The sequence below is a fragment of the Neophocaena asiaeorientalis genome, unplaced genomic scaffold (genome assembly GCF_003031525.2).
Source record: "Neophocaena asiaeorientalis asiaeorientalis breed wild unplaced genomic scaffold, Neophocaena_asiaeorientalis_V1.1 scaffold189, whole genome shotgun sequence".
NCBI lineage: Eukaryota > Metazoa > Chordata > Mammalia > Artiodactyla > Phocoenidae > Neophocaena > Neophocaena asiaeorientalis.
In genome coordinates this window covers 353,208-378,494 of record NW_020174049.1, presented here as the reverse complement: position 1 = coordinate 378,494, position 25,287 = coordinate 353,208, and the positions used below count along the sequence as shown (strand labels likewise).

The window sequence follows — 25,287 nt, the reverse complement described above, 5'->3', positions numbered from 1 at the left end:
CTATGAGCCTTCGTTGGGGTGGAAGCTGGACAGCTGTCTGATCTGCAAATCTGCATAGGATCATGTGTTCCTAAAAGAAAAAGCAATAGACTGTAGCTTTATTTTAATCTGCTTCAAAATTAAAAAACAAAAAATGAACTCCTTTTTCTGGAACTCTACATTGTTTAATTGCATAAAGTGCTGCACAAATAGTATTTTTGAAAGAAGCACATTTTCAGAAAATGGTACTCAGTAACTTTTTCTCCCTTCAAGTAGACTGTTCTTCAGATATAGTTCTTAAGAACAGATGCATGGAAGGGCCTCAGGGCTCCTTACCCAGCTGCTTTTAGCCAAAATATGCTTACAATTTTGTGGTTATAATGTGTTAAACTAAAAGACCTAAAAGTCACTTATATTTTCCTTTGAATAAAATTTGAGTCTCAGGAACATGGCTCCAAGAAGACATTCTAAGTGGCTTTGCCTCTACTACGAGAAGGAAAGGAAGTACTATAGAAGATCACTACTGTGGCCTCTGCAGTTCTCCCACATCCCCAGCAGGGTGCTGGCTCCTCTTCTGCTTGGCTGGACCCTTCCATTCCTTCCATCCCTTCAGAGGAGAGAAGGCTGGCCCACTCTCTCCTCCCACTCCAGAAGGCTGCAGGAGGTGCATTATTTGTGCTTTAAGACAGACTGTAAAGGGGACTGGAGAGAATGGGAGGGAGATTATTGCTTCTGCTTAACAATTTTAGGAAAGATTAATTTAATGAAAAGAACAAGCCTTTAAAGGGACAGAGAGGTGATGAGTCTGCACTGCACTCTCATATCTACCTGCAAGTAGCCCAAGGTGAGTGATTACTCAGAGTTGAGATGACTGCACTGCTCCCGTGACAACTGTTCATTCAAAACAGCTGTAGTTTCCAAGTGTGTAAATGATCTCACCTGTCAGTTTAGCAAACAGTGTTGAACTCAGATCAATCATTTGTCTCCTTGGTCTTTTGTACATTCAACTTGAGGCCTACATCTTTTAAAAAGGTTATCATGATTACCTTATTAAATAAGTGATTTGCAGTGTTGGTTCTTTTTGAAGGGTTATTTTTGTCTCAACTTTTAAATAAGTTTATTCTGATTACCTTATTAAATAAGTGATTGTGTGATGTTGGTTCTTTTAAAAGGGTTACTTTTGTCTCAACTCTAAAAAAAAAAACTTCTTTAATGGCCACTATAAAATTTAGTGGCAATGGGTAGGATACTAATAAAATGATTCAAATGAATAACATTTACTAAGCTCCCATGAACTGGCATAAAGAGACTGAAGAATTTAGAATTACATAATTTGAAGAAAAGCATGCTCTTTGTCCTCATGTTTGTAAATTAAGGTTCACTTTAAGTAAAGGTAATGTCAAGGCAATCACAACCTCAGATGAAGTTTGTTTCCCTTGTCCTGATAAGTCTCATCATATTTATTGGAATTATTTGTGTATGTGTTCTCCCCAGTAGAAGTTAAATTCTGAAAGGGGAAGGCACATAGTAGGTACTCAGTAAAGGCTTGCTGCCTAAATTGAACTATGGAGAAAAATACTTCCAAGGTGACTCTCAAGATATCCGGGCACTAGGTTCATTTAGTTCTGCCTGCCAGTCCACCCACCATGGTTAAGAAATACTGAGATACCATCTTGCAATAGCATCCGAGAGGTTAAGACTTCTCTGTAGAGCATTTACACCTAAGACACTCAAAGGGCGGGTAGCCAAGCAGCTCTGGGGGTGTGGGAGAAAGAGGAGATAAAGATGAACTGAGGTACCAGGGAGTTTTACGCTCTCTGAAAGAGCCTGGGTGTCCCATCTCTCCCAACTCTAGAAAGTTTACATTTTTTCCCCAGCCAGTGAGGCTGTGGCAGCCTACCTCCTCACTGCCCTAGGTTTTTCCCATATACCCTCTTAAGAGTTTGCTTTACCCAGCATCACTCAAGTACGGATTAAAAACAAAGGTCTAGTTTTTGGTTATTTATTTTTTGCTCAGACTGGTGACTCAAAACTATGTAATGTTCTGACTACCGCTGGAAGACAATTCTCTGTGGGTCTCTTCACATCTTATAAGCAGAGGCACTGTCTCTGTTCCAGACCAGGGGCTGGCAACCCAAATCTAGCCTATGAACTGTTTTTGTATGGCTTGAAAGTTAAGAATGGCTTTTACATTTTTGAAGGGTTGTAAACCAATAAAAACAATGACAAGGACAATGTAGAGTATGTGGGAGATTTGCAAGTGGCTAGCAAAGCCTAAACTATTTACTATCTTACCTTTTACAGAAAAATTCACCTCTGTTCCAGATTATCTTTTCAAAGACATTTGTATAGTGAATGGCCTTGGAAGCTATACAGTGTCTCCCTCTAGAGAAAAGGGGAGGCATGCTTACTTAAAGACTACATCGTAAAACATTTGAGTTTCCTAAACTCAGGTTTCCTCCCCTATAATGCAACTCACTGTATATATGTAGGTGTCCGCTAGCCCTGTTTGTGCTGCCCTGTGGGAACTGGGCCTCAGAGAGTCAGTGTAAAAATGATGATAGTCTGGCTACTCCTACTGCTGTGAGCAATTCTATCCTTTGTCTCTGACTCAGGAGTTTCCTATCTTCTGCCAGCATCCATGAAACTGTGGCAGGCTAACTTGTTAGCTGGTGAGTTGGGTAAACTCTCGGACCTTTCACAAATCTTGTCAACTACTTGAAGATTAATCTTGATTTGCCAACAAGAAAAAAAATCCGTATTAGATGTTCATGAGTAATTCAAGTATAACTATAGATTGTATACTCCATTACAAATTTGAGAGGGAAAATAAAGAAGCAATGAAAAGTATGTGAGGAAAACATCTAGATCTTTTTAAAGTTACCTTGTATGATAAAGTTTTCTTGAATTGTTCACTGAAATAGAAAAGAGAAAAGAATTACTCATTTTAAATACCAAAGATTAAGAGTAGAAATAGTCTTGAAGAAATTAAATTATAAACAAAAATATGTATTTTATCTGAAGAGTATATAATACTGTCCTGAACTAAAAACTACGCCAGTTTGAAATATCTTTACAAAAAGTATACCATCGGTATGTAATGAATTTTAAAGAATTTCTTTCAAAGTTTGTTTACACTATTAGAGCAGTATAACTTTTTTCTCTTCCCCACATGGGTGCACACAGATTCAGGCACTTAAAAAATGTAGGTTTTATTGTTATTCAGATGCGGTGAGGCCAACAAATCAGGAGAGGACTGCCACTGAAAAGAAAGTTTGTTATTCAGAGTTCCCAAGAAGAGGGGGCAAACCATGTCATACAGGGTCACATGGGGAAGCACCAGGTTGATCAGGAGGCAGAGACAATGGGGTAAAACACGGTCAATAGCCTTTATTACGTATTCCAGGAATGGCAGGGCAGAATGATCAAGCTTAGGACTGGCCGGTTGGAACAATGTCAGTAGGTTCTGAAGCATAGGGGCTATCCTTAGTTGTCTGGCACCTGGCCCTAGGGTGATGAGGGCAAAGGGCTAGTGACCTGGGAGTTGTCCTCTAATGACAAAGGGGGCAAATGTCAGTAAATCTATAGAGATGTGAAAAAGTTGACAGTCCCTAAATTGAGGCTTTAAAATCAGTTAAGTGAGACTGCAGGCTGAACAACTCAAATTACTATTCTTAAGAATCTTTATAGTGCTAGACTTACAAATTTCTTGATGGGTTTAAACTACACATTTTATCTGTATAGGTTTAGAATAAAATAAAGTTTCAAGTATTGAATAACCCTCAAATTATATTTTAGTTTTTGCTTTTCCATAGATCCTTTGTTCTTCTCTCAACAGTTGCAAATTATAGGAAACAACAAAATAATGAAATAAAGAAAAAGAAGGCTATTATTTTTACTTTAAATTACTTAGAAGCTCTTAAGTACAAATTCAAATGGAAATTTCGAAGGTTTCTAAAAAGCAATGATGAAAATGATCAAGAAGTCTTTTTTGACACATGATAGGATAGACTTTCCAAAACTAGCATATTTAATCTCTCCTATAATTAAAATGATCAGCTGGATTCTCCGTAACTATAAGTCAGAGTGAAATGTCATAAACACCAAGAATGGCCCTCCACTAGGTTGAGTTAAAGTGGTGAGAATTAAAATGTCTCCCTTTTCTATGTGGGATAAGGAGGACTGTAAAAATGGTCATTGAGCTTGCAGGTTAACCACCACCACTTGCGGGCAGAATTTAAAACTACTACTGTTACTACTGTAGTTAGCAACAGCTCACATTTATGGAGTGCTTACTCTGTGCCACTTCTAAGTGATTAACATATATATCATTCAATTCTCATAAAAACCTGGAGGTAGTTACTATTATAATCCCCCTTTTGTAGATGAGAAAATGTAGGCAAAAAGAGTTTGAGTAGATTGCCTGCGGTGAAACAATTTACAAAAGCATGAGGAGTTGGACTTCCCTGGTAGCGCAGTGGTTGAGAGTCTGCCTGCCGATGCAGGGGACACGGGTTCGTGCCCCGGTCCGGGAAGATCCCATATGCCGCGGAGTGGCTGGGCCCGTGAGCCATGGTCGCTGAGCCTGTGCGTCTGGAGCCTGTGCTCCGCAGCGGGAGAGGCCACAACAGTGAGAGGCCCGCGTACCGCAAAAAAAAAAAAAAACCTGAGGAGTCAATACTTGGCATTCAGGTGGAATACTTCCAGGTCCTAAGCACTTAACCACTACACTCTACTGCCTCTCACAGGTGATGATTTCCATTTAGAAGTACACAGAGAAGTGCTGAAGCCGGCAGACTTCCAGTCAGCTGACTCCTGGATACACTCACTTCCAAATTTCAGCAAGAGCTGGATTTAGGAGAAAAAAATCAAGGGCAGACATGGAGGAGATCCTCTCTTCCTTATACAGCTTATAAACAATACTTGCCATTGTGGAAAAAGGAAATGAGCTCAAAACTGAAACCTCCCTGCAACTTTATACCAAATGAGTTTTGTGTACCAATTTAATACCCATATTGGTGCCTTTGGCAGAATACAAGATTTCACCTTTTTGGAAAATTAAACTTTGAGGTGTTCTGAATGAAACCATAACAGCAAGGGCACGTGACAAAGGAAGCCCGTGTTTTGATGCACTGCTCAATCACCATGTCTGTTGCCACTCCACAAGCATGCAACGCCACCTGGAAAACAAAACCAGACCTCAGCACTAAGTTCTTTTTTAACTAAGAGTGCTACTTTGTGCCATTAAAAAAAAAAAAAAAAAAACTTTTGTGAGGACTGTTCCTTAAGAGGTTTCAAGTTACCAGAATATTATTTCATAGTAGTTTAAATAGTTCTCATTTGGACATACCAAAGGACTAATTAGCTATTCATATTAATAAGAAAATTAAGCAAGAGGCTGCAAGATTACAAATGGAACATTTGTCATGAAGCACAGGATTCATTCAATGGAAAATCTGATGTCATGTTAAATATGGAGAATTCAATACGTATGCATGTCTAAACTAATGCTCTTGCTGACTGAAAATTCAGTTCAGCTGTAGCATTGCGGAAAGAACTCTACATTGGAATCAGAATTTCTAGTCCAGAACTGCAATTGGCTGTGTGATCCTGGGCTGCTTAAAATTGAACTTCTTTGGGCCTCAGTCTCCTCAACCATAAACTATGGTTAATAATACTGACAATGCTGTTGCAAAGATTTAATAGAAGTGTATTTGAAAACAGTATTTCAAATGCTGTCTGAATAGACTCTAATCAGTGTTGTCTAAAACTGATCAAATCATATTTATGTAGCACCTGTTCATATTCATATAATTACAATTCTTAACACCGAATGATGAACTGTATGAAATATTTTTAACGGGTTTATTTAAAAAGGAAAAACATTACGGACTGAAGTCATGATTAGCACATCAATAATTCATGAAAAGAAAAATAACTTTAAAATGATTTTAAAACATGTTTTTGGAACAAATCCCTTAAATATATCTATACTGTTTTACAATCTAAAGTAGACAATTGTGAAAATTATTAGACTAAATAAGGAAAACTAGAACCCTGAAAGAAAACCAGATGTAGGGATCTTGAAAGATGGAGCATTTTGTCAGAAAAATGCTCAGATCTCCATTTCATTCTGAACAGAGGCAAATTGTATTGGATAATAATTGTTCTTTCTAGACACAAATCTCTCAACTTCAGGGTAAGGAGGCACTTTTAGGGTAAAGACAAAGAGATTTTCTGGAAATTTCTGGATGTTAAGTATAAGTCAGATTCCCCTTTTGAACTGGAAAACCAAAAACAAAGTGGTACTGAGAAGAGGAAAGCAAGCTCTCTGCTCGCAACACTGTTCCTGAATTCTCCCCTCCTACCAGGCGTCCATCACCTCCATAGAAGTCAACAATCCCTATGGCTGCTGTCAACCTCCCTTCCTGCCCCACCGTGAAAAAAGAGCCTAGGCAGGCTGCCGTCCAGTGAAGGCAGCACCAACTACTGGAGAATTAAAGAATCTTGGTTTCTCATCTGCCCCTTTATTTAACCAGCTTTGCAGGGTAAAAATCGGGCTAGTTCTTATATTCGTGAGTAGCTGGAGAAAACCTCATAGTAAAAATTATAGATGCATTTTTCCCTGGAGGGAGAGAGAAGAGACCCAACACTCACCTAGTGCCCTTTATGTGTTGGCAGCTATGCTGGGTGACAGTGCGCAGATCCTTCTGTGCTCACAACAGCCCTGAAAGATTTTATTATCTCCATCTGAGAAGTGAGGAAACTAAAGCTCGGGGAAATGAAGAATATGCTCACAACATAGCTCCTGAAGGGTGGGAACCTGACCCAGAGCCTGACCTCAAGTGTTAATCACATCAGGCTGCTTCCCCATGAAACTGTCTTAAAGAAAAGTTTTGACAATTTATTTTTATAAATCTCCCTTTACTTAGGTTCACATTCCTTTTGCTACATGCTAAAGAGTGAGTTTATTTCCCTCACTTAAACAAAACAACTAATTCTAAGAACTATTTACATGATGGATTTTATTAGGTCTAAAAGGTTTTATTGCATCACATGCTCCTAATTTCCATGCCATCAAACGCAGGTCAGAAAAAACAGGCAAATAGGGCTTCCCTGGTGGCGCAGTGGTTGAGAGTCCGCCTGCCGATGCAGGGGACAAGGGTTCGTGCCCCGGCCCGGCAAGATGCCACATGCCGCAGAGCAGCTGGGCCCGTGAGCCATGGCCGCTGAGCCTGCGCGTCCTGAGCCTGTGCTCCGCAACGGGAGAAGCCACAACAGTGAGAGGCCCGCGTAACACAAAACAAACAAACAAAAAACAGGCAAATAATGATATAGATCAATGAAACCATATGAATACAAAAATTTAACATGCAACAAAGGTGGCACTTCAAACCACTGGGGACAAGATGGACTTTTTAATAAGTGACGTTGGGTTAACCTGATAGCTCTATAAAAAATAAAATTAGATCCTTTCCTCTCACCACACATAAATTTCAAATGGGTTAGAGATTTAACATGCAAAAACAAATTAACAGATAAAAAGACATAAGTAAATTTCTCCATAACCTAGGGGAGTGGGAAATAATTTCCTAACTATGTCTGAAAGTCCACATATAATAAGGGGTAAGGTTAATAAGTACATCAAAGTAAAAATGAAAAAAAAAAACCTTTCAAATGACAAAACCCAAAAATTGTATGTAAAAAGACAAATGATAAAGCGAGAAAAAGATTTGCAATTTATAGCACAAAAGGTTAATATCCTTAATATATAACAAGCTTTTAAATATAAAGAAAAAGCCTAATAATCTCATAGTAAAATGGGCAAAAGATTTGGACAATTCATGAACAATAGTATGCAAACAGGCCATAAACCAAAGTTGTTCCATATTGTTCAAAATAAGAGAAATAATTATTGAAATTATACTAAGATAATTATCTAATGATCACCTATTAGTGTGGCAAAAATCCTAAAATTTGATAACAGTCTATCAGCCAGACTGTAAGGAAACAGATACCATCATATATTGCTGGTGGGAATACAAAAATGTCACAACCCTTTGGAGGAAGAACTTAGCAATATTCAGCAAAATTATGTGTAATTTGTGCTTTCACTTGTAATAAAATCTATCCAGTGGACACACTGACAAACATATAAAAAGATTTATTCACTGAAGTAATATTTGAAATAACAACAAAATGGAAACAAGCCAATTTCCCACTGACAGAGCACTGGTAGAATAAATGTAATGGAGTACTCTGCAGCTATAAAAAGGAATGAAGACTATACATGGCTATGGAGGATGCTATTGCATGAAAAATAACGTTTAAAAATTCTCAAAACTATTTTCAGTAATTATTGTTACTCTTTGTTGTTTTAGAACTCTAATGTGCATATTATGGGATAAAACAAGAAACATGCTATGTCATAAGGAAACAGAATTTTTTTTTAGCATAGAAGAAAATATAAGAGATAGACAAGTGAGGTTAGGTTAAAATCCCACAGCGCTGAATTTAAGTTGGAAGTATCAGTATGAACCCATGAAGGTTTTGTTTAATAAACAAACAAACAAACAAATAAATAAAAGGTATTGCCTAGTTCAGATGACTGAAAAGCCTAGAAACAAAGACCAAACCAGTAGCAATGACCATCCCGAGTACCTACACTGTGGTAAATAATAGCATCTGCTCTTAAAAGAATTTTGAGCTCCACGGAGACATAGCTGATGTCAGACATGAGGCAGGAAATACCCAAGATGAGCTGGAACGTCTTGTTATACTGAAAGCATGGATGCTATCAGATACCATTGAAGCCTCGTCAAAAACACTCAGGAGCCAATGGGAATATCTAAGCATCAATGAGAACTGTAACATCAATGGACTGAAGTATTTCAAATATTAAATTGGCGAGTCAATAATAATTATACCAAAAAAAAAAAAGCCTAACTGGTCACATCTGGCATATAACCAATTCACTTTGAAAACTGGAAAATACAGAAAAATAATAAAGTTTTCTCTGGCCTTTCCTATGTGAACTGTACCTCAGTGTAACCAAATAGTTGATAAAGGAAAGTAAATGAGGCAGAATATTAAAATAGAATACTGTCAGCAATTTGCAATCCTTATTGAAATAATGAGCTGGGGCAATGACCATGAATGCTGCTCACATTATACAAGAGACAACCAGACATGGGTCTACTGATAGAACACACCACCACCTGTGATGTAGTCTTATCCCAAAAGTGAACCTGGATCTGATTATGTCTCTACAATCTAGACCTAAGTAGCAATCTCTAGGCAATACAGGGAACAGGGTAGTACGTGAAACAAAACCAGGGGGATGAAATCAGCAAAATCCACACTGCAGGAAACTCTAAATGACAAATGACATGGTTATGTAAACAAATAAATTGCAAAAAAAAGAGACAGGGATGGTATGGTAGGCAGAATGATCTCCTAAAGATGTTCACATCCTAATACCTGGAATCCGTCAACATGGCAAGAAAATTTTGCAGATGTAATTAAGATTAAGGACCTTAAAATAACAAGATTGTTTTGGATTACATGGGTGGGCTCAATCTAATTATGTGAGGCCTTAAAAGTAAAGAACTTTTGGGCTTCCCTGGTGGCCCAGTGGTTGAGAATCAGCAGCTAATGCAGGGGACACGGGTTCGAGCCCTGGTCTGGTAGGATCTCACATGCCGTGGAGCAACTAGGCCTGTGAGCCACAACTACTGAGCCTGCGCATCTGGAGCCTGTGCTCCGCAACAAGAGAGGTGATAGTGAGAGGCCCGCGCACCGCCATGAAGAGTGGCCCCCACTTGCCACAACTAGAGAAAGCCCTCACACAGAAACGAAGACCCAACGCAGCAAAAATAAATTAATTAATAAACTCCTACCCCCAACATCTTCTTAAAAAAAAAAAAAAGTAACTTTCTCTTATTAGTGTGGCAAAAATCCTAAAATTTGATAACAGTCTATCAGCCAGACTGTAAGGAAACAGATACCATCATATATTGCTGGTGGGAATACAAAAATGTCACAACCCTTTGGAGGAAGAACTTAGCAATATTCAGCAAAATTATGTGTAATTTGTGCTTTCACTTGTAATAAAATCTATCCAGTGGACACACTGACAAACATATAAAAAGATTTATTCACTGAAGTAATATTTGAAATAACAACAAAATGGAAACAAGCCGATTTCCCACTGACAGAGCACTGGTAGAATAAATGTAATGGAGTACTCTGCAGCTATAAAAAGGAATGAAGACTATACATGGCTATGGAGGATGCTATTGCATGAAAAATAACGTTTAAAAATTCTCAAAACTATTTTCAGTAATTATTGTTACTCTTTGTTGTTTTAGAACTCTAATGTGCATATTATGGGATAAAACAAGAAACATGCTATGTCATAAGGAAACAGAATTTTTTTTTAGCATAGAAGAAAATATAAGAGATAGACAAGTGAGGTTAGGTTAAAATCCCACAGCGCTGAATTTAAGTTGGAAGTATCAGTATGAACCCATGAAGGTTTTGTTTAATAAACAAACAAACAAACAAATAAATAAAAGGTATTGCCTAGTTCAGATGACTGAAAAGCCTAGAAACAAAGACCAAACCAGTAGCAATGACCATCCCGAGTACCTACACTGTGGTAAATAATAGCATCTGCTCTTAAAAGAATTTTGAGCTCCACGGAGACATAGCTGATGTCAGACATGAGGCAGGAAATACCCAAGATGAGCTGGAACGTCTTGTTATACTGAAAGCATGGATGCTATCAGATACCATTGAAGCCTCGTCAAAAACACTCAGGAGCCAATGGGAATATCTAAGCATCAATGAGAACTGTAACATCAATGGACTGAAGTATTTCAAATATTAAATTGGCGAGTCAATAATAATTATACCAAAAAAAAAAAAGCCTAACTGGTCACATCTGGCATATAACCAATTCACTTTGAAAACTGGAAAATACAGAAAAATAATAAAGTTTTCTCTGGCCTTTCCTATGTGAACTGTACCTCAGTGTAACCAAATAGTTGATAAAGGAAAGTAAATGAGGCAGAATATTAAAATAGAATACTGTCAGCAATTTGCAATCCTTATTGAAATAATGAGCTGGGGCAATGACCATGAATGCTGCTCACATTATACAAGAGACAACCAGACATGGGTCTACTGATAGAACACACCACCACCTGTGATGTAGTCTTATCCCAAAAGTGAACCTGGATCTGATTATGTCTCTACAATCTAGACCTAAGTAGCAATCTCTAGGCAATACAGGGAACAGGGTAGTACGTGAAACAAAACCAGGGGGATGAAATCAGCAAAATCCACACTGCAGGAAACTCTAAATGACAAATGACATGGTTATGTAAACAAATAAATTGCAAAAAAAAGAGACAGGGATGGTATGGTAGGCAGAATGATCTCCTAAAGATGTTCACATCCTAATACCTGGAATCCGTCAACATGGCAAGAAAATTTTGCAGATGTAATTAAGATTAAGGACCTTAAAATAACAAGATTGTTTTGGATTACATGGGTGGGCTCAATCTAATTATGTGAGGCCTTAAAAGTAAAGAACTTTTGGGCTTCCCTGGTGGCCCAGTGGTTGAGAATCAGCAGCTAATGCAGGGGACACGGGTTCGAGCCCTGGTCTGGTAGGATCTCACATGCCGTGGAGCAACTAGGCCTGTGAGCCACAACTACTGAGCCTGCGCATCTGGAGCCTGTGCTCCGCAACAAGAGAGGTGATAGTGAGAGGCCCGCGCACCGCCATGAAGAGTGGCCCCCACTTGCCACAACTAGAGAAAGCCCTCACACAGAAACGAAGACCCAACGCAGCAAAAATAAATTAATTAATAAACTCCTACCCCCAACATCTTCTTAAAAAAAAAAAAAGTAACTTTCTCAGGCAGGAAACAAGAGATGAAATAGAAAGAAAAGTCAGAGAGAAGGACTTGACCCACCATTACTGGCTTTCATGGTGAAGGAGGCCATGAGACAGGGAGTGTGGGTAGCTGTAGAACCTGAGAACGACTCTAAAAAAAAAAAAAGTAACTTTCTCAGGCAGGAAACAAGAGATGAAATAGAAAGAAAAGTCAGAGAGAAGGACTTGACCCACCATTACTGGCTTTCATGGTGAAGGAGGCCATGAGACAGGGAGTGTGGGTAGCTGTAGAACCTGAGAACGACTCCCGTCTGACTCAGCAAGGGAACAGGAACCTTAGTCTTATAACTGTGTGGAGCTGAATTCTACCAACAACTTGAACAGTCCTGGGACCACTCCCTCAGAGACTTCAGATAAGAGCCGAACCAAGTCAACAGCTGATTTTGACCTAATGACACCTGGTGCAGACAAACTAGTTGAGTCCACCCGGATTTCTGACCTACAGAAATAATATATGTCATTTTAAGATAACATTTGTTATATGTTGAGATAATATATGTTATTTTTAAGCTGCCAAATTTGTGGTAATTTGCTACAGCAGAAATAGAAAATGAATGCAGATGAAAACCTATAGCTATTAAGCCTTAAGATTCACATCAACCATTTCCATTTTTGTATCTTATTTCAATCCTTAGTAAAATAAATACACGAAAAAAAAATCATGAGACAAGTGGCATGGAGAGCTTCTGCAGCAACATGAAGTTGAGTGATTTTGTTGAGGAATTTGTTATTCTTTCTTATTGATCATTAAAGGTCTATAATTATTAATAGTTCTAGAAACTGCACAATTCATTGATTCATTAATCGGTTCATTCATTAATTCACTCAGCAATCACTGGGCATTTCCTATATATCAGTATTATGGTAGTGGCTTGGAATACAAAGGTCAAAACTATGATCCCTTTCTGATGCTCTGTCAACAGTGACAACTTAATCCAAATCACGTAATACATTAATTAACTCAAGTGCAAATTGCATAGGTTTAAGCAACTCACAAAGTTCTGGTTATTTCATGTGCTAACATGTGTGACTCACAGGGGATACAAAGAAGAGTAAAACACTACACACCAACAGCATCCAAGTAGTACCCAAACCTGTATTATACAAAACAGAATGCATTAAGTGCCATTAAAAGTACAAACAGAAACATCAAAGGAGGGAGTGGGATATTCAGATGGGGAAAAATCAGGGATGGTGAACTGGAGGAGGTGGTGTTTGAGGAGGGCCTTGTAGGGTAGAAAGGAATTCCAAAAGCAAAGGAGCAAGAAGCACAGCAGCAAACAGCAGAAAGCACGTTCCTGAAGCATGGAGTGACACTGATAATAATGCTAATAATAATAATATAGATTTGAGTAATGCTAAGTGCTTATTCTAACTGCTTTACATGGATTTACTTGTTTAATGCACAACCCTATGAAGTAGGTACTATATATATTTATTCATTTTTTCTACCTATTTTATTGTGGTAGAAAAACAGAGAACATAAAATTTACCATCTTAACCATTGTAAGTGTACAGCCCAATAGTGTTAAGTATATTCACATCATTGTGAAACAGACCTTCAGAATGTTTTCATCTTGCAAAATTGAAACTCTATACCCATTGAACAACAACTTCCCTTTTCTCCCTCACTCCCTCCAGCCCCTGGTAACCACTATTCTACTTTCTGTTTCTATGCATGTGACCACCTTAGATACTTCATATAATGGAATCATATAGTATTTGGCTTTTTGTGACTGGCTTATTTCATTTGGTATAATGTCCTCAAGTCTCATCCATGTTGTAGCATTTGATAGGACTTCTTAATAATATTCCATTGTATACACTCATCCCTTCATATCTGCAGGTCTCACACCTGCAGATCAGTCAACCTCGAACTGAAAATATTAAAAAAAAATTCCGGAAAGTTCCCAAAAAGCAAAACTTCAATTTGCCATGCACCAGCCACTATTTACATACCATTTACATTGTACCTACAACTATTTACATAACATTTACCTTCTATTAGGTATTATAAGTAATCTAGAGATTATTTAAGGTATCAATATATGAAAGAATGTGTGTAGGTTATATGCAGATGCTATGCCATTTTTTATAAGGGACTTGAGCATCCTTGGACTTTGGTATATGAGGGGGTCCTGAAACCAATCCCCCATGGATACCAAGGGACAACTGTATATATATGTACCACATTTTGTTTACCTATTCATCCATCCATGGACATTTTGGTTGCTTCCACCTCAGCTATTGTGAACACTGCTGCTATGAACATGGGTGTACAAATATCTTAAAGTAGGTACTGTTTTAACATGAGGAAATTGAAGCCCAGAGAGGTCAAGTAACTTGTTCCAGATGACACAACAAATTAAGGACCCCAACTCAGATAGTTTGGAGTCTTCCAGCCTAGATAACTACTCTATACAAATACAGTAGTCCCCCCTTAGCCACAGGGGATATGTTCTAAGACCCCCAGTGGATGCCTGAAACCAGGGATAGTACTGAACTCTATAAATACTGTTGACCCTTAACCAATGCGGAGTTTAGGGGCTTTGACCTCTCCCCCCTATCCCCCACCCCACGCAGCCAAAAATCTAACTAAAGCTTTAGAGTTGGCCCTCGTTATCCATGGTTCTGCACCTGTGGATTCAACCAACCACAGCTCATGTAGTACAGTAGTATATATTTACTGAAAAAAATAAGTGGACCCATGCAGTTCAAACCCATGTAGTTCAAGGGTCAATCAACTATACTATGCTTGTTCCTATGCTGGGGGTGTGGGTGGTGGCTGGCAGGGGGAGAGGGTATACAGCATGGAAACCCTGGACAAAGGGGTGATTCATGTCCTGGGCTGGTTGGAGGAGAGTGTATAATTTCAAACTTATGAATTGTTTCTTTTTGGAATTTTCCATTTAATATTTTCGGACCATGACAGACCAAAGGTAACTGAAACAGAGGAAAGCAAAAGCACAGATATGGGCGGACTATTGTATACTTCCTCTCATTTTATTCATCACATTGGTCCTACTATCTTCTGGAATTACAACACCATAGGGGACTAACATGTATGCAGTGTCTGCTAGATGTCAAGATCTTTACATAGATTTTTTTCTTGATTTAATCATTTAATTCTTTTAAAAAAAATTAATACTTTAAATAGCTCTTATTATCTCTTGTAATCACATGACAAGATCACCTAGCCAGCAAATATTCCAGATGAACTCTGAATCCAGGTCTGACTCCAAAGCTCACAGGTTTTCCATTACACCACGCTATGCCTTCTCTGACCAACATACTTGGAGCTGGAAGGAACCTTAGAGACCATCTTTTTTAACGAAGAATTTCTGGGTATCACTCTTAGGTTCACCACTGATTTAAGAGAAGAAGGAAGGGTATATGTGCTGGTTACACATAAAGGAAGTGACAAAGAAAGGAAAGGATGAAGAGAAATACATCTAAATTTTTTTCTTAAACCATTCCTATCTACAGAAACTGGTATGAAATCTAATTTCTAATTACATTTAAAGCATCTGACCCAGAGAGTTTGTAATATAATATACAATGGAGAGATAGATTTATTAATATACACACTGATAGATCTGACAACTGTAGAAAGAGTATCAAAACATAAACTGTGAGTATCTAATAAAGGTTAATGTGCTGGGGGAAAAACACCCATATTTAATCAATGGTTCGCTGACAACATAGCAAACAAGTGTTTCACTGACTGACCCCCCAAAATTCAGTATTGTGGTTCTCTGTACATACACTGAATTCTAATAAAGGATAAAAATTGAATTGTAAACTTATCTATTGGCCAAGGTAATTCATATTCCAAAGTAAATGTAAATATTTTTGATCCAAATAAATGCTGCAGAATTCACGGACTATAAATTAAGGACCTTTCCTTCACATTTCTATTTCAATTAATCTATATGTCATAAAAGTTTTAACTATAACACATCTTATGATGTAAGCCAATGAAACATAACCGAACAGCCAGGAAACCTCAATCCACGTATCCTTGCTATATGTGGTGGTAAATAAACAAAATTAATCATCACTCACTCTCAGAATGTCTTTCAACTGGCAGCTTCTAAAAAACAAGGCAAGATTCTAGACAAACTGATTGATTCTTCTCTAAGAAAATATATGTTGAGAAAGATACCCATATAGTCTAAGAACATATATGTTGGTAAAGATACACATATAGTCTAAGAACATATATGTTGGTAAAGACTGTGTATTGATTTTTTATGTAAGACATATTTTGACAGATAGTAAGACTATGCCTTATTCATACTCCCAAAACTAAGCTTGTGCTAGATGTATTTGTGACTGTACTAGGCATCCTGTCCTTGGGGGGGTTTTTGTTTGTTTACTTTTTAAAGATTCATTTAACATTTATTAGCCTTTTCCTAGTCCAAACCATGCATACAGGTGTTGTTATTCCCCATTTTACAAAAAGGCCAAGTGGCTGGTCCAAGGTCACAAATGATGAAGACAAGATTTAAATTCAATTTCTCTGACACCAAAAGTTATTCTAATTCTCTATGTTTCCATTTACTCCTTTCTTTAGATGTAGGGAGTGAACAGGAAGTCAATGACTGGATTCTAGTCCCAGCTCTCACATTAACTTCCTATGTTCCTGTTCCCCAGGTGGAGCTTCAACTTTTATATTTACAAAATGAGAAGGTTGAACTGAATGACCTCTAAATTTGCCCCAACCCAATCATGCTCTGAGCCTTTGCTTCTCAAAGAAGGATTCTTAACCAGATATCTTAGAAGCAAGCTTGGTCCCGGTTGTGCGCTTCTGTTGCTCCTCTTTAAAAACTTTCACGCAATTATGTTATAGGTAATTGGCTTTAAAATGCAAATAATGCCAAAAGGCACGTAATGACTCAAATAATGCTAAAAGGCATGTAATGACAAAAAGAGTTCCTTGTTCCGTACATACTTCTCTACCCCGAAAGAAAATCTGGTGACCAAAGCTAATGCTTTTCAACTCATTGGTTTTCTTTCCTGAAATCCACCTCTGTTTTTCTATATAATCAATGTATACTGCTCTTTCAAATCAAAACTACCTGTGCCGTACTTTTTTTTTTTTTTTTTTAACATCCAAGACTTTTCCTGCACAGAAGTTCTGTAAAATGCTCTATGGTAAAATTTTCCACTGTGTGAAAACTGTCAAATAATTGGCCAGCTCCATTTTTTTTTCCTGAAGACATCTTTCCTGGGCCTCCTGACCTTTTATTAAAACATGGACTCACTGCTTTCTGTGTCTGCTACCTAGCTCTGTCTGGTCCTGTGACTTCCCTTTGCCATCATACCAAGAACTCTCTTCACCCACTCTTGATTAGATACCACTTACTCCTTTTTATTATCTACTCTCTTATTTTATTTTTATTTTAAATTTATTTATTTATTTAGTTATTTTTGGCTGCGTTGGGTCTTTGTTGCTGCATGCGGGCTTTCTCTAGTTGCGGCGAGTGGGGGCTACTCTTCCTTGCAGTGTGCAGGCCTTTCATTGCGGTGGCTTCTCTTGTTGCGGAGCACCGACTCTAGGCACATGGGCTTCAGTAGTTGTGGTGTGTGGGCTCAGTAGTTGTGGCTTACGGACTCTAGAGCACAGGCTCAGTATTTGTGGTGCGTGGGCTTAGTTGCTCCACAGCATGTGGGATCTTCCTGGACCAGGGCTCGAACCCGTGTCCCCTGCATTGGCAGGCGGATTCTTAACCACTGTGCCACCAGGGAAGCCCTACTCTCTTATTTTAGTGAAGCACATCTTTTTTTTTTTTTTTTTTTTTTGCGGTACGCGGGCCTCTCACTGTTGTGGCCTCTCCCGTTGCGGAGCACAGGCCCCGGACGCGCAGGCTCAGCGGCCATGGCTCACGGGCCTAGCCACTCTGCGGCATGTGGGATCTTCCCGGACCGGGGCACGAACCTGCGTCCCCTGCATCGGCAGGCGGCCTCTCAATCACTGCGCCACCAGGGAAGCCCTGAAGCACATCTTTTACATAATTACCTGATGCACATTTTCTTGAGACCTTGACATTTTCTTTATTACTTTCATACATGATTGATTGATTGGTCAGGCATAAAATTTTAGGTTGGAAACTTTCCTTTAGAATTTTGAAGGCATTGCTTCACTGTCTTCTTGCTTTCCATGTTGCTATTGAGAAGTGTGATGGCATTTTGATTCCAGATTTTCTCTATGTGACCTCTTCTCTTGTTTCTCTTTGGAAGCTGTTAGGAACTTCTCTTTTTATCAAAACACTTATCCATTTAAAAAAATTTTTTTATGCTTTTCCCTCATAACAATGTGCATTGCTTTAGGTCTTTTTTTTTTCAGTACGCGGACCTCTCACTGTTGTGGCCTCTCCCGCTGCGGAGCACAGGCTCCAGACGCGCAGGCTCAGCGGCCATGGCTCACGGGCCTAGCCACTCCGCGGCATGTGGGATGTTCCCGGATCGGGGCACGAACCCGTGTCCCCTGCATCGGCAGGCAGACTCTCAACCACTGAACCACCAGGGAAGCCCCTAGGTCATTTTTTAAGCAGGCTTTTTCAGTAAAGAGAAACACATCCTGACACATTTTCTTATATTAGTTCTTTGATATTTTCTTCCCCACCATTTTATCTGTTTTCTCTTTCTGGTTCTCCTATTATTGAGAATATTGAGGTATTGGATTCATGGACTAAATCTCTATTTGAAAAAAAAAATGCTTCTTTCAGCTCCTATCTCTATGTCTTTTTTTTTTTTGTCCTGTTTTTTTCAGATGATGTCCTACACTTCATCTTTTAGATTTTCTCCTTGCTTTTTATTTTGGCTAACATGTGTTTATAAGTTCTTTCTTGTTCTCTGATGGTTCTTGTTCTCTGATAGTTTTTCTTTTTCATTCTATCCCTGTTTCATTAATGCAATATCTTTTCTGATCTCTCCTTTCGTTGTGTTTGTTGCTTTGGTCTCTTCTATTTTGGAAGTTTTCCACGTTTTGTTATTCCTTGGCTGTCAGTTCATATAAGAGTGAATCATTAAAAAGTTGATCAGAAGTCTGAATGAAAGACTTGAAGGTGGGCCTCCTTAGTGATTGGGTGGCCAGCTGGCTTTTTTTTTTTTTTTTTTTAAATTACAGCTATAGTATTTTCTCTGGGGATAGTTCTGATTCTGTAAAGGAGGCTCTTTTAATCTCTGATTGAGGAGATGATTCTAGATTCTGAACGAATTTTGGAATTAAGGGCACTTAGTTCTTATTTTTGGTGTCACATCATTCTTGCCCTTCTCTCCCTATACTTGGAGTCTCTTATACTTTTCTCATAGAATAAACTTCCAGTCTCCTGCAGGAGTTGGGGGAAATAGTTACTTGCCTACACAAGGTGGTGGTGGGAATCTGGGTCTCTAAATAAAATTTTTAATTAAACATGATTCCAGCCCCTTCTTATACCCTTCCTCTGTGGTTTCTGGTATCCTGAATTCCTGAAATTTTCTGGGATTCTGTGAGAGCAAAGTGACTTGCTTCCTGATAGCCCTCTTGACCCTCCCTCTCCCCATGCGTTTAAGTTTGATTTTCCTCTTCTCTACTAATTTTTTCTTCAGTCTGCTTTCTATCTTCAAATATTGTAGTTCAAGTTATAGAATCTTGAACATTGTTTCATTAAGGATGGAGTATGATTTTTCTGGTTCTTGTTCTCTTTGTTATTTGGGGGTCTGATCTCTCTTGGGGAGAAGGGGGTTGCAATACCTCTATCTGCCACCTTCACCTGGAAAGTCCTTTATTGCCTTAATGATTTTTTAAAAATTGTGTTTGCAGAATATATAATTTCTCAAGTTCCTTTCCCTTTAAAACAAGGATTACATAAATCATTCATCAGAAGTGTTACTGAATTACATTCTATAATTGTATATGCTTCTTCTAATTGTATACTAACATACATAACTAGAAATGAGCTTGTAATTAAGCACTCAGTACTGATGAATCATAAACAATCATATTAAAAATTGTTTTGGTTAAAAAAAAAGTAAATACAGATAACTCAATAATGAACTGTTTAGAGATTTTGATATATATTGGTAAATAGAAAATATTCACCAATACTGTTAGAAATCAATCACCTGTTTGAGATGACTCTATGTTACTATTGAAATTACCCAACTAAAACATTTCAGTGGGCAAGCTGTTCAGCACTGACACAGTTTTTGTTTCTCAATGCAAAGTGTGTTTTTCCACAGTCATGGTCCTTTCCGTAATACTGTTTGACAACAAGGTTTTTGTTATACTGTTTGAGAGCATAGGTATTACTACACATAATAAATTAGGTCTTAAAAAGTAAAATCTTATAAAGTAAGTTTTCACAACAAGGAAGATTATTTATATTGCACTAGACAAGAAGGTGATAACAGACTTCTTAAAAAAATAGCCTTAAAAAGTCCACTTTTAAAGCAATGTTTTCTAAGTTGCCCTTTAAGGGTATGATAATTGATATATATTGTTTTAGTTTGGGCTGCTTTTAAAAAACTATCATAAACTTGGTGGTTTAAACAGCAAATATTTTTCTTAGTTCTGGAGGCTGGGAAGTCCAAGATCAAGGTGCTGGCAGATCTGATGTCTAGTGAGGACTCCCTTCCTGGTTTGCAGATGGCTGTCTTCTCACTGTATTATCACATGGTGGAGAGTTAAGAGGGGGCACAAGCTCTTTTCTTATAAGGGCACTAATTCCACTCAGAGAGCACCACCCTTATGACCCAATTACCTCCCAAAGATCCCACCTTCTAATACCATCACATGAGGGGTTAAGGAATTCAACACATGAATTTTTTGGTGGTGGAGGTGGGGCACAAACTTTCAGTCCATAACACATACTCAATTCAGGGTCATACAGCTGCATACATTTAAACTGGAAGGAAAAAAAAAACCTTCTCAGATGTTTCTCAATTTTGAAAAGAGTTTTGTATTTAAAAACAAAACAAAAAGGTATTTCTATGATAATCAAATACTTGTTTTAAAAGAAATTATATATACATATATAATTATATACGTATGTTACGTATCTTATATGTTCAGAATTCTTTTAGATATCTTATAGTAATCCTTAGGGTCCTATTAGCCTTTCTTGGCTAAATAAGCTAGGTATCTATCTATAAAATATTAAGCACATATATTTATTTCTTCTATTTTTATGGCTTACATGATTTGAATATAAAATGGTAACGTTAAATATGGAATATTTTGAAAATTTTGAATAAAGAAAAATATTATTACGTAGTATATAGAGATAGCCACCTTAAAAAAATACATATTAGCATAATTTCCTCTCATCCTTTTTAAGCAGTTTTCACATGGCTGAGATCACACTGCGCAGAGTAAAAACAGGACCAATTTTTTCAGTACTTCCTAAATGCTAGGCTACTTGCTAAGTGGTTCATGCACATTGTATCAACATCCCATGAGCCAGATATGTTATGTCCATGTCATAGATGAAAAAACTGAGGATTGAGGATGAGGCCATACAACTAGTAAGTGGCCAAGCTGAGACTTTAGCACAAGTTAAATTCAATGTTAAAATGCATACTCTTAACCATTATATTTATATAAATTTCTCTGTTTACCATTGTAACTAACATTTCATGTCATTAACAAATCATTACAAATATCATGTAAATGAAAAATTTCAAAGCTCCCATATGATTAGGCCCCCTTCACTGAAGCCTTACAGTCAATAATATTTTAAAAGCCTTACAGTAATAATATTTTAAAAATCTTTGCAAATGTTAAGAGCAAGAACGGAATATCATTGTTGTTCAAGTTGAAATGCATCTGGTTATTAGAGACTTTGAACGTTATTTATAAGCTTATTGGACATATAAAGAAATATATTTCTCAAGTAAGCACAACGTAAATCAGAAACTACAAAATGCTCTTTTGAACAGACACTGTATTACCTCATTGATTCTGGTTACATGCGGGAGGCACAGCCCTTGGGGGTAATGGAAGACCTGAAAATATTTAGATTTGTTCTCTTCCATTATTTCAAGTCACACTAGTTTATCAACATTAGTAAATCTATTCATTTTTGCCTGATATAGGTTGTTGTATTAATGGAGATAAGAATAATAATTAGTATTTCAATTCTCATGTATAATTGATTTGTTTTAAGTTCTGCAAGATAGTTGGTTCGAAGACTTTAAAATTCTCCCCTTAAAATCTTGTTTACATCATTAACTTTTATGTCTAAAGAAAAACAGTAGAAGAAAAAGGCATTTACTGAGCAAAGATAAATGCCAACTAAACCCTTATTTGAAATACCACAAAATTGTGAATTAATGGAGTTTTCTTGCATTTCTGATACCTGTTATTCTGATTTCCTCTCTAGTTACAGTATTTTCATTGGAATCTATTTAATACAAGAGTTAGAGCCACTGGTGCATTTAGTTTTTCTAGTGACAATACTTCAATTATCATCCTAGGCAAATTATATTCTTTTTTTTATAAATTTATTTATTTTATTTTACTTATTTTTGGCTGCGTTGGGTCTTCGTTGCTGAGCACGGGCTTTCTCTAGTTGCGGCGAGCGGCGCTATTCTTCGTTGCCGTGCACAGGCTTCTCATTGCAGTGGCTTCTCCTTGCAGAGCACGGGCTCTAGGCACGCAAGCTTCAGTAGTTGCGGCATGTGGGCTCAGCAGTTGTGGCTCTCGGGTTCTAGAGCGCAGGCTCAGTCGTTGTGGTGCTCCACAGAATGTGGGATCTCCCCGGACCGGGGCTCGAACCCGTGCCCCCCGAGTTGGCATGTGGATTCTTAACCACTGCACCACCAGGGAAGCCCGCAAATTATATTCTTGAGAGTAAATCTAATTTTGGTTTAATCCTCCAAGTAATTTTAATTCATTTTCCATATATCTTGACAAAGTAATTATGAAAAAAAACCCCATTATGGATACATTACTATGATATTTGGGAAAAATATCACTTCCCAAAAGACATATGCATTGTTAGTTGGTGTTAGTGAATTATATGACCTTGAAAGTTACAAGACTATGCCAGAATGATTTATCAACTTTAAACCACAGAAGGGTAAAGAGATGTAAGGCTGATAGGCCAGGAATTTTGTGATTTGAGAGGTGAGTAAACAGGCAGCAATATCTTGCTACCTTATACATTCTGCCTGGTGTACTGGTAACATGGGCATTGGTTTAATGGCTTGTTATGTGGGAGAAGCTTTATCCTCTACCTCATCATTTATGTAAAATTTAAGCAGCATATAAATATATGTTTAATTTGAATTTGCTGTATCAGATGTCTTTATTTTCTTGAATAACCTTATTAACAGTTTTCTTAAAAGTTTACTTCTCTTTCTATAAGCTTGGCTTCAGATAACCAATCTATATTATATCTACAAAGGAAACAAACTGTATACTTTTTAGGCTATAAAAATAACAATAAACCCCACAAATTTGCAGTAGTTGGTATTTAAGAAATGGATTTCATTGGACAAAAATTGTAAGTACTACAAAAGGTCTGAACTTCTGAGACTGGACAAGAATTCCACCTAGACAAGCCCACTGTATATGTTATATGAACATATACAGTTGGGAATGCAAATTAGCACAACCTACCTAGAAAGTGATTAGGCAAAGGTATCAAAACTCTTAAGTGATGCATAAGATACACATAATAGTAACAATTACATTATAATAACAACAAAAAAGAAATATGATTAATGAGTAAAGTATTTTTGACAATTTCAGGTAAAGCAGGACCTATGTAGCATGACCTCAACAATGTTAACATTTGTGTAAACATGCATTTGTTTGTGTACATAAATACATAAAGACTAAAGGGTTTTGACAGTATTTATCTCTCACTAGCAGAAATACTGGTGACTCTTCTTTATATTATTATGTAGTTTTCTATATTAAGCACTTAGTCCTATAAAAATAAGAAAAAATTATTTAAAACAGATACAAGAGCAGCAGCAATGTTAACATCTTAATGAAACTCAAATTCCACCAGAGCATACAACCCTGGGTTTAAGTGAATTGGCAGAATCACTTTATTTTCGGTCTTTTTAGTAGCATCAAATAGTAACAATTTGATCTGAAGGTTTCAGAAACATCACCAATATACTTTCTGTCTATTGGAAACTTAAAATACATGTAGATATTAAATCCTTGCTAAAGAAAGTATTATCTAAAAGCAACTCTAGTACTTACAGGCTGTTAACAAGCTAATTGTCCTATTATATTCTCTGTTTTTCTCTTCTTTCATTAACTTCTAAAAATGTAAAATAAACCAAGAGAAGTCACCTTCATTAGAATTCATTTACTCATTCAATTAGTAACTATTTTTAAGTACTTGCTATGTGCCAAACAATGTTTTAGGCACTGGAGATTCTGCAGTGAAGAAAATAAAATTCTTGTCTGGTAGAGGAACAAATATTATCTCTACCATGTAATGATGATATGCTGTGAATGACGAAATATTCATTAATAGGCTAGGCTTTACAGACAGTAGAAAACAAAAGTTATAAATTTCTTGTTTAGCAAAGAAAATAAAATTATCACCTTTATTTACTCTAAGACATATTATTATTCTTATTTAGTTAATTAAAGAAATTGAAATTGCTTGATTACTTACCCCAATATTAAATGTCCCTGTAAAATACTCCATATTTGCTTGAATGAACCAAATGTTGCTTAACCCTAGTTCGTCACTTCTCTTCTTAGCACGAATTAATGATAATTCCTTGTTTTCTATTAATGTAACCTAGATTGTACCCAGGAAACAATAGTATATTCAGTAACATAATTCAGACATTAGGGCAAAGTATTATTACTGTGTTTACTAGCTTTAATAATGTAGATCATATTATATTGATCCTTATCCTATGCCAGGAAGTAGGCCAGATAATATAGTACAAAAATGAGGGCTTCCCTGGTGGCATAGTGGTTGGGAGTCCGCCTGCTGAGGCAGGGGATGCGGGTTTGTGTCCCGGTCCGGGAGGATCCCACATGCTGCGGAGCGGCTGGGCCCGTGGGCCATGGCTGCTGGGCCTGCGCGTCCGGAGCCTGTGCTCCGCATTGGGAGAGGCCACAACAGTGAGAGGCCAGTGTACCGCAAAAAAAAAAAAAAGAACAAGGTCCTTGAACTCTTGAAGCTCCTAGATATAGTGATATAAGTGAAACAGGCAATTATAATACAGTGAGTGGTAAGTGTTTAATGAAATACATATAATGTGTTATCAGAGCATGCAGACTAAGGGAGGTTTTAGTCATTTAATGTGAAAGAGTAACATATTAACTGAGGCCTGAAGAGTGAATAGAAATCAGCTGCGGGAATAAAGGTGTGTTT

At 37.5% G+C, this 25,287-nt stretch overlaps 1 protein-coding gene across 1 annotated transcript in view; it reads right to left on the bottom strand.

Moving 5' to 3' along the window:
* The window catches only part of GSTCD (glutathione S-transferase C-terminal domain containing), a 128,788-nt gene that overhangs the window by 5,329 nt on the left and 98,172 nt on the right, over nt 1-25,287 (bottom strand). The window contains exons 8-11 of the mRNA XM_024754040.1: nt 24,574-24,702; nt 5,026-5,159; nt 2,864-2,894; nt 1-70 (exon numbers count right to left, since the gene is read on the bottom strand). Of these exons, the coding sequence (XP_024609808.1) occupies nt 1-70; nt 2,864-2,894; nt 5,026-5,159; nt 24,574-24,702 (364 nt within the window). The remainder of the gene's footprint in view (nt 71-2,863; nt 2,895-5,025; nt 5,160-24,573; nt 24,703-25,287) is intronic.